This window comes from Squalius cephalus, assembly GCF_949319135.1.
Source record: "Squalius cephalus genome assembly, chromosome: 15".
Taxonomy (NCBI): Eukaryota; Metazoa; Chordata; class Actinopteri; order Cypriniformes; family Leuciscidae; genus Squalius; species Squalius cephalus.
Window position 1 is genome coordinate 2,325,001 of NC_137136.1, and position 14,314 is coordinate 2,339,314.

General features: G+C 38.1%; 3 protein-coding genes across 4 annotated transcripts in view; 2 read left to right on the forward strand and 1 right to left on the reverse strand.

Moving 5' to 3' along the window:
• Positions 1–14,314, forward strand: part of LOC307172230 (m-AAA protease-interacting protein 1, mitochondrial) — a 101,633-nt gene that overhangs the window by 84,090 nt on the left and 3,229 nt on the right. The gene's annotated exons all lie outside the window — the stretch shown is intronic.
• Positions 1–14,314, reverse strand: part of znf385d (zinc finger protein 385D) — an 80,704-nt gene that overhangs the window by 38,917 nt on the left and 27,473 nt on the right. For both annotated transcript variants that reach the window (XM_079894400.1, XM_079894401.1), the window contains exon 3: positions 3,358–3,465. In XM_079894400.1, coding sequence (XP_079750526.1) covers positions 3,358–3,465 — 108 coding nt within the window. The remainder of the gene's footprint in view (positions 1–3,357; positions 3,466–14,314) is intronic.
• LOC307172232 (uncharacterized protein) overlaps positions 712–14,314 on the forward strand; it is a 381,392-nt gene continuing 367,789 nt past the window's right edge. The window contains exon 1 of the mRNA XM_079894410.1: positions 712–754. The gene's annotated coding sequence lies outside the window, so the exon portion shown is untranslated. The remainder of the gene's footprint in view (positions 755–14,314) is intronic.

The window sequence follows — 14,314 nt, forward strand, 5'->3', positions numbered from 1 at the left end:
CAGTCTGAAACACTGTCCTGTATAATTGAAAGCATTAGCAGAGAGAGAAAACGTTTTTCTTGTAAGTGAATGGTGCATTATAACTGAAATACACCAGAAACCTAGCCGGGAACATAGTGTCGGGCCAGATCCGGCCCACATCTGGCACGTGTGGAATCTGAAGAATCAAATCGAATTGAATCAGAATCCAACTGAGCGTTTGTGAATCAAATGATTTGAATCAGAAAAGCAGCCCTGCTTGAGTGAATACTTTTAAGTTTTCCAATGATTCGTCACAATATAGAGGTGAATAAACTTTATAAACAGATGCAGAAAGTGATAAGACAACTAACACACAATCAAAGCAATTAAACTACCTGTAATACTGGTGTTATTGCATCATCTTGACTGTGTTGGACAGGCCCGGGGTGGGTAATCGGGAGAATCGGGAGAATTCCCGGTGGGCCGCTTCACTTTTGGGCCGGTCGAGGAATTTTTGGTAAAAAAAAATTATTTTTATTTTTTCACATTTGTCACGTTAGTTTACACGTTCCGCATTCTGACACCGCAGCGCGCAGCCTCTGCATGGGTTGTACCATGTGAGGGAGTTCTCCCCTCCCCTCCGATAGAGTTGGTTGGGTCCATAGTCCGTCTTTTCCAAAACGTTTTCTCAGGAGTAGGCTACCGCGGCACCGCCAGCGCATACCGATAGCTGGGCCGGCCCTACCGTAACGGTACACGTCAGAGAGGATGGATGGGAGGAAGAGGCCAGGAGGTATGGAAGCTTGTTTCCGCCACAGAATAAAACATTTTAAAAGATAATTGCGACTTTTTATCTCACAATTGCGAGTTTACATCTCGCAATTCTGACTTTATTTCTTAGAATTGCGAGATATAAAGTCAGAATTGCGTGATATAAAGTCGCAATTGCGAGATATAAAGTCAGAACTGTGTGAAATAAAGTCGCAATTGCATGTTATAAAGTCAGAATTGAGAGATATAGAGTCAGAATTGAGAGATATAGAGTCAGAATTGAGAGATATAGAGTCAGAATTGAGAGATATAGAGTCAGAATTGTGTGAAATAAAGTCGCAATTGCGTGATATAAAGTCAGAATTGAGAGATATAAAGTCAGAATTGTGAGATATAAAGTCAGAATTGCGTGATATAAAGTCGCAATTGCGTGTTATAAAGTCAGAATTGAGAGATATAAAGTCAGAATTGTGTGAAATAAAGTCGCAATTGCGTGATATAAAGTCAGAATTGAGAGATATAAAGTCAGAATTGCGAGATATAAAGTCAGAATTGTGTGAAATAAAGTCGCAATTGCGTGTTATAAAGTCAGAATTGCGTGATATAAAGTCGCAATTGCGAGATATAAAGTCAGAACTGTGTGAAATAAAGTCGCAATTGCGTGTTATAAAGTCAGAATTGAGAGATATAGAGTCAGAATTGTGTGAAATAAAGTCGCAATTGCGTGATATAAAGTCAGAATTGTGAGATATAGAGTCAGAATTGTGTGAAATAAAGTCGCAATTGCGAGATATAGAGTCAGAATTGTGTGAAATAAAGTCGCAATTGAGAGATATAAAGTCAGAATTGCGTGATATAAAGTCAGAATTGCGAGATATAAAGTCAGAATTGCGAGATATAAAGTCAGAATTGTGTGAAATAAAGTCGCAATTGCGTGATATAAAGTCAGAATTGAGAGATATAAAGTCAGAATTGCGAGATATAAAGTCAGAATTGTGTGAAATAAAGTCGCAATTGCGTGTTATAAAGTCAGAATTGCGTGATATAAAGTCGCAATTGCGAGATATAAAGTCAGAATTGTGAGATATAAAGTCAGAACTGTGTGAAATAAAGTCGCAATTGCGTGTTATAAAGTCAGAATTGAGAGATATAGAGTCAGAATTGTGTGAAATAAAGTCGCAATTGCGTGATATAAAGTCAGAATTGTGAGATATAGAGTCAGAATTGTGTGAAATAAAGTCGCAATTGCGAGATATAGAGTCAGAATTGTGTGAAATAAAGTCGCAATTGAGAGATATAAAGTCAGAATTGCGTGATATAAAGTCGCAATTGAGAGATATAAAGTCAGAATTGCGTGATATAAAGTCAGAATTGCGAGATATAAAGTCAGAATTGTGAGATATAGAGTCAGAATTGTGTGAAATAAAGTCGCAATTGCGAGATATAGAGTCAGAATTGTGTGAAATAAAGTCGCAATTGAGAGATATAAAGTCAGAATTGCGTGATATAAAGTCAGAATTGAGAGATATAAAGTCAGAATTGCGTGATATAAAGTCAGAATTGCGAGATATAAAGTCAGAATTGCGAGATATAGAGTCAGAATTGTGTGAAATAAAGTCGCAATTGCGTGATATAAAGTCAGAATTGAGAGATATAAAGTCAGAATTGCGTGATATAAAGTCAGAATTGCGAGATATAAAGTCAGAATTGAGAGATATAGAGTCAGAATTGTGTGAAATAAAGTCGCAATTGCGTGATATAAAGTCAGAATTGAGAGATATAAAGTCGCAATTGCAAGATATAAAGTCAGAATTGCGTGATATAAAGTCGCAATTGCGTGTTATAAAGTCAGAATTGAGAGATATAAAGTCAGAATTGAGAGATATAAAGTCGCAATTGCGTGATATAAAGTCAGAATTGCGAGATATAAAGTCAGAATTGCGAGATATAAAGTCAGAATTGAGAGATATAAAGTCAGAACTGTGTGAAATAAAGTCGCAATTGCGTGATATAAAGTCAGAATTGAGAGATATAGAGTCAGAATTGCGAGATATAAAGTCAGAATTGCGAGATATAAAGTCAGAATTGAGAGATATAAAGTCAGAACTGTGTGATATAAAGTCGCAATTGCGTGATATAAAGTCAGAATTGAGAGATATAGAGTCAGAATTGCGTGATATAAAGTCAGAATTGAGAGATATAGAGTCAGAATTGCGTGATATAAAGTCGCAATTGCGTGATATAAAGTCAGAATTGAGAGATATAGAGTCAGAATTGCGTGATATAAAGTCGCAATTGCGTGATATAAAGTCAGAACTGTGTGAAATAAAGTCGCAATTGCTTCTTATAAAGTCTAAGTGAATTATTATTTAACCTTTAGGCTACATTATTTGTTGAACCATGGTATTAATACAAACTACACAATAGTAAGAGCTGAACTCAACTGTTGCTTCATTAACCAATTTGGAAAAAGTGCTAATTTGGAATTCCACCATGGAAAAAGTGGGCCGGTCTTGGGCCTGAAACTCCCGGGCTGAAAAGTGGCCCCACTCCGGCCCTGGTGTTGGATGATCATATCTGTAGCTTTAGGTGGGAATATCAGAGTCAGGGTGAACACACACTCACCTGTGAGTTAAACCTCAGCTGGCACACGCCACATGAGACCGCTTTCCTTTTAGCCGAGGCTGAAGCGCTCAACGTGTGATGTAAAACAGCTTTCTGAACTGGGTCCATCTGAGGAAGAGAGAGAGAACGGAAAACCAGTTTTATTAGCCTCACTCAACCCAGCGGCGTGCTGAATGTCAACTCTGTTACCCATCTGACGGCGTGATAAACCGTGGCCCTCGGGGGCTTCAACACGGCATGTGGTTGAGCAGCGAACGCACAGTCTGGAACCAGTTAAAGGCCAACGCAATTTCACACACACACACACTCTTCAATCAACACGGCGGGAAAGAGGAGGGCAAAACAACTTCCACCGAGGATTTCATGAGAACCCAAATCAAAATGATACACTCAGAAAGGTCTTCTGAAATTACATGAGTTATGAGCGACAGGTCAGCCTGGAAATCTCTACTTTCTTTGGGAAAAAATATTAAGTAGATAAAAGTTACTGTTTCATAACAATGTTTAGTTAAACATGCACATTTAGAGTTTTGCTGTAAAAACTAAGCATTTACTGAATAAATATACACAAAAATATATATTTTTTATTATATTAATTAATATATTAAATAAGAATCGTTCAGAAATTAGTCAGATGTTAAAATCCTGAAGAATCCCGTTCCTAGTAACTTCATGTTGTTTATTTGTTTTTTATGTATCGTAATACTTTAAGTAGGGAATGATTGACAACGGGTCATTGAATTATCAGAAAATAATGCACACCCGAGGTGGTAATGATGCGAAGCGGATTGGCCGTTACACCTCGGGTGTGCATTATTTTCTAATAATTCAATGTGCTGGACTCAATTAATCCGCTTATATGGTTACCACACTTGTTGTGACATTGTCCAGATGTTTTATTTCAAGACATTTGTCAGGTTTTTGTCCTTTAAAACGCTTGTGTGTAGGACTAATTTCTTACGCATCTCATCCCATGCCTCTGTTGCCGACTCCAAAACGTCATTTTAGAGCTCGTAACGGAGACTTGAGACACTGATAGCAATCTAATGCAGTTATTAATCCAGTTATTAGAGAGAGAGAGAGAGAGAGAGAGAGAGAGAGAGAGAGAGAGAGATTAAGTGTGTGTGAATTACCTGAGTCTGTTCCGCAGCTGTAATAGTGAAACTGTAAGTTTATCTGCTTCAAGAACAGCGCTGTTATTTCCTCACAAACTTTATATACTTTATTTAAAAATAAATAATTAAAATGCTTCTAAAATAGTATTATTTTATTTGAAGTATTTTAAAAATATATTTAAAATTATAATAATAAAACTTTATATTTAGTTTCTCAAAAGTACTAAAAAGTAATAATCATAAGGAATCAGAGTTAAAATCACAACTTGTTTTATCCCTGGTATCTTTCTATTGTTTCATTTTTTAAAATTATAAATAATAAATAATTTAAACGTTACTAAAAGTAGTATTGTTTTTGTTTAGTATTTAATTAAATAAAATAAAAGTTGATAATACTTTGACTTAAATTTTAGTAGTTTTACTCATTTAAGAGTGCGAAGGAAATTGTTAAAGGAAACAGAATGGTTTGATTCCCTAAATTGAAAATAAAGGGTTACTGGTTTATTCAAGTCAAAAATATTATGTAACATCCCAGAACCAACCTTCATGCATGAATGTATACCAACAAAACTCATTTTGATGGGTTAAATCAGGTAGAAATAGCTCGGTACGGTAACAATTGCATGTTGTTTATATATTTTGGTCAGTTGCTAAATGCTTTCATCTAAAGCTGCGAATTTAACTTATGTGCAGAATTGAACTATCATATAAAACAATTGCAAGTAAAGCAGCGTTTCCATCCAATGTGTTCAAGAGAACAAAATGATCATGTCCAGGGAAATTAACGCAAAATATCAGTAATAAAAACTGTAATCGTACTCTTTTTCCTCTCAGAGCGTCAGACGAAACACAATAAACGCTGTCATGTTCTCTTGGTGTTCGGGAACGCAATCGTGTGAGACGCTTCTGGAGGGAATTAAAGCAAATCATTGCATTGGTCCACTGGTTACTCCAGTTATCCAATCACAGCCTCCGCTGAGGCAAAGTCACGTGCGTTTTTAAGGGATTTATTCAGTAAATGCGTTTCCATCCTTGTTTATGTGCATGTCTTCTTATCGGATAAAGAAATGTATTCGCCTCAATAGAGCACGTACGTGTTTTCTGCACAGGATATGAGATCGTAAGGGTGGTCTTCGAGCATCTCGGCCTCAGATGAGGTAGTGAAATTACACTGATGCTCTCAGCTCCGGCTTGCTGCATTCATTCGTGCATTTATCAGATAACAGTCCGTCTTCTCAGACTGATATACTGGCGCCTATCGCTCTCGTCTCTGATGTCTGTTCTATGATGCTTCAACATCTCGAACCCGCCGGTGTTACACAAGCAGAAAATCACTTTCGATTCAGCATCGTATCTTGTGGCCAGCTGTAGATGAGGCTCCTAAATCAATTTCACTTAAAGCCCAGACAAATGACACGCAGTTTAAAAACCTGATACGCTCTTCTTTATTAGACGACACCAGGCCAATCAGTCGCAGTAAGTTATGCTCTGATGTCAATAGCCATGCCATATTGAAACCACATGTTCTTGTTTGATAGCTTGACACCGTATCTGAAAATGTTACATAATATAATTGCGGCATAAATCTCAAGCACGGCTAGAAGTTGAGGAGACGGCGCTTTAAACCAGAAGGATGGGTGCAGGTTTTGGAGAACGTCCAGCTGGCCAGAGAAGAGCTGTTGGGAAATCAAAGGACTCAGAGGACGTGAAAAAAAAAAACGAAAAAAAAAAAAAACGCAGGAAGTGAGTGAGAAAAAGAGCAGAGAGAAAAGAAAAAGAGACAAACCATCTGTGCGCGGTGATGACCTCGCGCTCCAAACACGCCGGGGTTCGGCGAGGAACCGCTGCTTCTCATTCAGAGCGTTTACATGCGCAATAAAAACCTGATAACCATCGAAAAACAACTCATTATGAAAGCTCAGCAAGACAAGAAAAAACCTTGCTTAAGTGAGATTCTGAAATTGCCAGGGTTTTCTCGCGAAAAGAAACATGCACATAATGAATAAGCAGAAATAATTGGTCTACTAGATAAAAGAAAGCGGTTTACATGATCTCACACATCTTACTGACCCCTGAAAAACTATGAATGACAAACTGGTTATACAGTAGTGGCCAGAAGTGATGTTCGGCCGAGGAAAAATTATATCTTCAACCTTTATTTCAACATTCAAATATTTATGTAAGCATATTGCATAGTTGTGCTTGGAGTTTTATTTGCGATAACACAATGAAAAATGACAAATTGTGCAAATATAATTTCGGCCAGGCTTTCATACAAAGGAAATTATGAACACATGCAAAAACAAAAGAGGACCAATGAAATATGAATAACTGATTATGTTGTAATCAATGTAAGCTATTTCCTGTCAGCCTTTCGTTTTCCTATTTGCATTTTTTTTTACATAGTAAAAAAAAAAAAAAACGTATCTTTGCCAGATAAATACATTAACCAGGTTTAGTGTCATATATATATATATATATATATATATATATATATATATATATATATATATATAAATATAAGTGTCTAATATACTGTATGAAGAGTTCAGATGCAAAAGCCTCTAAGTGCCATCTGACATTTTCTTCTAGAATGATCATTTTTATCAAGCTCGTATATTTAAGTTTAGTAATTTAAATGGCAATGCAAATTACCTATTAATTGTAATTTAAGTGAAATTACTGAACTTAAATATACAAGCTTGATAAAAATGATCATTCTAGAAGAAAATTTCAGATGGCACTTAGAGGCTTTTGCATCTGAACTCTTCATATATATATATATATATTCCCCATATTTTGACGGTTTAATATAACTTGTAGGGTCATTAAAAAACAAATATCCCCTCCGAACGTCACTTTTTGCCACTACTGTAAAATCACTGTGAAATGATTTTTTGCAACCCCTTTAATTTTAGTAATCTAATTTTTTGAGTGAAACAGGATATTCAATGATGAAAAATTTAGGGCAGGATTTAATTCATATCTCAGCTGAACGGGAAAGTTGTTTAAGAGGCAGAGCAAGTTTGTGAAAAAAATGTTTTTTAAACTTAATAACATGCATAAATCATGCACAATATAACCAAGAACATGCATTAAAGTCATGATGTAACAGAAGTAGTGACAGATATTTTTTTTCCCATATTGTAACGTGCATCAGTGCAAAAATCTGATTATCGAAATATGAAAAAAAATCCATTGGTTGTTTATGGGATGGAGGCGGATCTGAATGCGAGCTTGCAGTCGATTGTAAGAACGCCCAGGGTTTGAGTAAACTAAATGATCTGGCATTAAAAATTATATTAGATTTTGAATAAAAATGATGAAGTCAAAAAAAGTTTTGGTTACACTTTATTTTAAGGTGTCATTGTTACAGTGTAATTCTATATTTAAGTACTGAGTAATATTAAGCAACTACATGTACTTACTATAGGGTTAGGATAGGATTAGGATTTGGTTGAGGGTTAGTTGCATGTAATTATGCATAATTTACTGTTATTACTATGGTAAGTACATGTAACATATGTACTGTAACAAGGACACTGTAAAATAAAGTGTTACCAAAATGAAACATGCACGGGTCAATTTTGACTCCATGTTGACTTTAAACGTGCAAATAAGGAAACGCTAACATCAGAGGTTTATTATAATGAGGAAATCTGTCTAAAGTTAAAGTGTCACACATTCAGTTAACATTAAAATTAAGAAGGCCTACATCCTTTCCACATAGGGACCTTTTAAAGATAAAGAATCGATTAAACTGGCAGAAAAAGCTTCACTCCTACGACTTCAAGATGTCTGAGTGAAAACACTGTGTTATTTTCCTAAATTGCTTTAAGGGAAACTTCAGAAATGTTCTCTGACACATTAAGTGCCCTATAGCACTTCCCTGCTGTATAATTTATGTTCAGATCTGGTTTGTTCCTGCATGAAGTGAAACCTCAAGGATGTCAAACTCGTCTTAAATCAGCCTCCCGTTGCCCGCTGACAGACACGAGACGTCTTCTGACACACATCTTCATGCAATGCAAACATGTCAGTCTGTGAGCGTGAACCTCCCGCGGCGCACTTACTCTTACTCTTCCTCTTTAACACAGATCTGAGCCGTGGGAGCTGACAGCTGACGGGACGCCACCTCTGCTGACCCGTGATCACATCACCTTACAGCAATGACCCATCTGATATTTATGGGGTATCGTTACACAAACAAACAAAAAAAAAACCCCAGCATATCTGCTTTTACTAGGTGTGTGAATCTATTGGTTGAAAGCAAATCGATTTGATGCAATTGAAAATTGCATTTAGAAAAATTCACTTTTACATAGTTACATTTCTTCACATTGTTCTTTTGAACTTTCTATTCATCAAAAAATCATGGAAAATGCATCATGGTTTCCATGAAGCGGCACAACTGTTTTCAACACTTTTAATAATCATAAATGTTTCTTGAGCATCAAATCATCATATTAGAGTGATTTCTGAAGGATCATGTGACACTGAACACTGGAATAATGATGCTCAAAATACAGCTTTGATCGCAAGAATAAATTACATTTTACTATATATTCACATAGAAAACAGCTCTTTACATTGTAATATGTCACAATTTTTACTGTATTTTTGATCAAATAAATGCAGCCTTGGGGAGCAGAAGAGACTTCTTTCAAAAACATATTAAAAAAATATTACTGACCCCAAACTTAAATTAATTGCATCAACCTAGAAAGGAAAAGCATTACCTACATTTACATTACATCTACATTACTTTAAAAATGCATTATAATTATGAGTAATTATAATTTTAGCATTTACAATTGATTTTGTTTAACAATTGATTTTGTAAATTGATTTTGAAATTGATTTTGTAAAACAAGTGATCAATTATTAGAAAGGAAAAGCATTACCTACATTTACATTACTTAAAAAATGCATTATAATTATGAGTAATTATAATTTTAGCATTTACAATTGATTTTGTTTAACAATTGATTTTGTAAATTGATTTGTAAATTGATTTAGTAAAACAAGTGATCAATTATTAGAAAGGAAAAGCATTGCCTACATTTACATTACATCTACATTTCTTTAAAAATGCATTATAATTATGAGTAATTATAATTTTAGCATTTACAATTGATTTTGTAAATTGATTTTGAAATAGATTTTGTAAAACAAGTGATCAATTATTCAAAAGGCCCATTTTAAGTTCCATCAGCAGGGTTTGTAATCAATGCATGAATCGCTCTGAGAACCGCTGAGCTACGCGACTCTCCAAGTATCTGAGAGCGGCTTCAGACCGCAAAAAAATTAAACAGCCTTGTTTGATTGTTGCTTTAATGGATGCATCTACTGAACGGGCCTTTCTAAGGGAATTGCCCTAGAGGTAAACAGATCAGCAGAACTTACAAAGTGTTTATTCTGTAGAAACAAAGCGCGAGAGAAAACATAGACCGAGGTTTGATGACCGAATCCAGTCGTGGCCAACACCAACCACACATAAAGTGGGATAAATGACCTGTCAGAAGCAATACCAGCCCTTATGTTTTTCCCAATTACACACCCACGCGTGTGAATCCCAATCCAAGCGTCTATTGATTTTAACCACCAGAATTTACAATTCAAAACGGGATGAGGAGGCCAGGATGATGAACAGCACGCTCTCCTTCATGAACACAAGCAACATTATCCCACAGTCAGACGCTTCGTGCGAGTGGGAATCATCAGCCCGTGAGACCCAGATAACATCCAAACAAATCTGAGGGAGCACATATTAAATATTGAACTGCTTATCTGACTTATTGAACACATAATGATGAGTTATGGCATGTGCCAGAGGGCTGCAGAAAAGGAGAATTGAAATTAAATGAGATACATAAATATAAATCATCGCTCTCAAAGTGGAGCATTAGAAGAAGCCTTACAGAACGAAACGACGTCATGTTGTTCCCGGGACAGTTTTATTCCTTATACTTTCTAGTTCTCCTTTAATAGAGGCTTTCGCACCGGAGGAACCTTTTCATAGATCCTAGAACTATTGGCGGAAGTTCCCGGATGTTGGCGTGTTCGCACCGCAGGGACTAGGAACGATTTTAGTTCTAGGAACTCCTTTTGGATGAACTCATTTACTCCTACTCCAGAGTCGGGTCTAAACCAGCGCTATAGGAACTATCCGTGACGTTAGTGTTCACTGATTGGCTGAACGCACGTGAAACACCAGCACCCGCTTTTTAAAAAAACTATGTAAACACAGATTATAGCCTATATATTTACTCCAGAAACTAACATGTAAAACAGTGATAGATGGAGCTCTTAACCATTACGCTGAGGAGAAAATCCAACACGACTTTGAGGGGACCAAGCCAAACATGATTATGTATTTCTGCTCAATAAAAATAAAAGTGATTCATGACAGATTTTGTTCATTTCTGATAAAATATTAAGAAAACAAACATTTTCTTTGTAACAACATGCCTTGATTAATAGTGCACAATAAGACCAGGAACATCACTCAAAGCAAATTATTCATTTTCGGATATTAACTTGTATGTCTTGTGTAATATAGCTATGTAATATAGATTGGGCCATCTGACCAATCAGAGCAAAGTAGACCAATCACAACAGACTTGGTCATCTGACCAATCAGAGCAGAGTAGACCAATCACAACAGACTGGGCCATCTGACCAATCATAGCAGAGTAGACCAATCACAACAGACTGGGCCATCTGACCAATCATAGCAGAGTAGACCAATCACAACAGACTGGGCCATCTGACCAATCATAGCAGAGTAGACCAATCACAACAGACTGGGCCATCTGACCAATCATAGCAGAGTAGACCAATCACAACAGACTGGGCCATCTGACCAATCATAGCAGAGTAGACCAATCACAACAGACTGGGCCATCTGACCAATCAGAGCAGAGTAGACCAATCACAAAAAACTGGGCCATCTGACCAATCAGAGCAGACTATACCAATCACAACAGACTGGGTTATCTGACCAATCAGAGCAGAGTAGACCAATCACAACAGACTGGGCCATCTGACCAATCAGAGCAGAGTAGACCAATCACAACAGACTGGGTCATCTGACCAATCAGAGCAGAGTAGACCAATCACAACAGACTGGGCCATCTGACCAATCAGAGCAGAGTAGACCAATCACAACAGACTGGGCCATCTGACCAATCAGAGCAAAGTAGACCAATCACAACAGACTGGGTCATCTGACCAATCAGAGCAGAGTAGACCAATCACAACAGACTGGGCCATCTGACCAATCAGAGCAGAGTAGACCAATCACAACAGACTGGGCCATCTGACCAATCATAGCAGAGTAGACCAATCACAACAGACTGGGTCATCTGACCAATCATAGCAGAGTAGACCAATCACAACAGACTGGGCCATCTGACCAATCATAGCAGAGTAGACCAATCACAAAAAACTGGGCCATCTGACCAATCAGAGCAGACTATACCAATCACAACAGACTGGGTTATCTGACCAATCAGAGCAGAGTAGACCAATCACAACAGACTGGGCCATCTGACCAATCAGAGCAGAGTAGACCAATCACAACAGACTGGGTCATCTGACCAATCAGAGCAGAGTAGACCAATCACAACAGACTGGGCCATCTGACCAATCAGAGCAGACTATACCAATCACAACAGACTGGGCCATCTGACCAATCATAGCAGAGTAGACCAATCACAACAGACTGGGCCATCTGACCAATCATAGCAGAGTAGACCAATCACAACAGACTGGGCCATCTGACCAATCAGAGCAGACTATACCAATCACAACAGACTGGGTTATCTGACCAATCAGAGCAGAGTAGACCAATCACAACAGACTGGGCCATCTGACCAATCAGAGCAGAGTAGACCAATCACAACAGACTGGGCCATCTGACCAATCAGAGCAGAGTAGACCAATCACAACAGACTGGGCCATCTGACCAATCAGAGCAGAGTAGACCAATCACAACAGACTGGGTCATCTGACTAATCATAGCAGAGTAGACCAATCACAACAGACTGGGCCATCTGACCAATCAGAGCAGAGCAGACCAATCACAACAGACTGGGTCATCTGACCAATCAGAGCAGAGACATCAACCACACGGCATACGCTAATAACTTTTCTATACTGTCTACTTATGTGTATAACAGTTCTATCTAATAACGTATTAGACAGGACTGTTAGACAGATCGTAAACTAATGAACACAGAGAATGCGAGCGCTGTGTGGCTCAGGCTCTGGTGTTCTCAGCGCCGTCAAATTAAAAGTCCCAGCAACAAGTGAGTCTCACGTCACAGAGATCCTACTGGCGGTGCGAATGCAACCAGGACAACGTTCCTATGGGAACCATTAGTTCTCGGGGAACCAACCTGAACTACCCGGTGCGAAAGCCCCTAATGTTGAAAGAAAAATCCCAAATGAGATATCTTGAATGCACATGCACTTGATATATTATATGAGGAAAAAATGCAGTAATGTGAAAGCGTACAGGATCTGGCTGTGGTGAAAAGAACAGCCCTGCAGGATAAAGAGCGCAGTCTCTTGAACGGAGAAAAGCACTCACGGACAGATGGGAACGAGAGCCGGGGCTGATGGGTAAATGGCCTTTGCAGCGAAAGCTTCTATTGAGGTGCTTCAGCACAACCTCTGCCCACACACACACACACTGAGACACAAAGACCTTCCTGAATAGAGCCCGTATCACACACACCTGCTGCTGTTCAAACCCTTTCATTACGCAGCGAACGCTCGGCTCACTTCTCCGTCTGCATGACTGTGATATGAGAGATGTTCCTACACACTGTTCACCGGTGTTTGTGACGCTACTTTCCAAATGGAGCTTCGCAAGTTGTAAACTTGTAATTTATTATTACACCCATTCGCAGAACATTTGACTTTGAAAATATGTACACTATTATCCAAACCTTTTCTTTTATTCAGCAAGGACACATTAAATTGATCAATAAGTGACAGTAAAGGCATCTATAAAAGATTTCTATTTCTATCAAATAATCCTGAAAAAAAAAATATTAGCATATTAGAAGGTTGGGGTGATTTTATCAAACAGGAACTGACAGAATCGTGGAAAAAAAAAAGTGATTCATGACAGAGGAAGAGCGTATTATTAATTTCTGATAAAATATTAAGAAAACAAACATTTTCTTTGGAACAACATGCCTTGAGTAATCGTGCACAATAAGACCAGGAACATCTCTCAAAGCAAATTACGCATTTTTGGATATTAACTTGTATGTCTTGTGTAATATAGCTATGTAATATAGATTGGGCCATCTGACCAATCAGAGCAGAGTAGACCAATCACAACAGACTGGGCCATCTGACCAATCAGAGCAGAGTAGACCAATCACAACAGACTGGGCCATCTGACCAATCAGAGCAGAGTAGACCAATCACAACAGACTGGGCCATCTGACCAATCAGAGCAGACCAATCACAACAGACTGGACTGTTTGACCAATCAGAGCAGAGTAGACCAATCACAACAGACTGGGCCATCTGACCAATCAGAGCAGACTATACCAATCACAACAGACTGGGCCATCTGACCAATCAGAGCAGACCAATCACAACAGACTGGACTGTTTGACCAATCAGAGCAGAGTAGACCAATCACAACAGACTGGGCCATCTGACCAATCAGAGCAAAGTAGACCAATCACAACAGACTGGGCCATCTGACCAATCAGAGCAGACCAATCACAACAGACTGGGCCATCTGACCAATCAGAGCAGACCAATCACAACAGACTGGGCCATCTGACCAATCAGAGCAGAGTAGACCAATCACA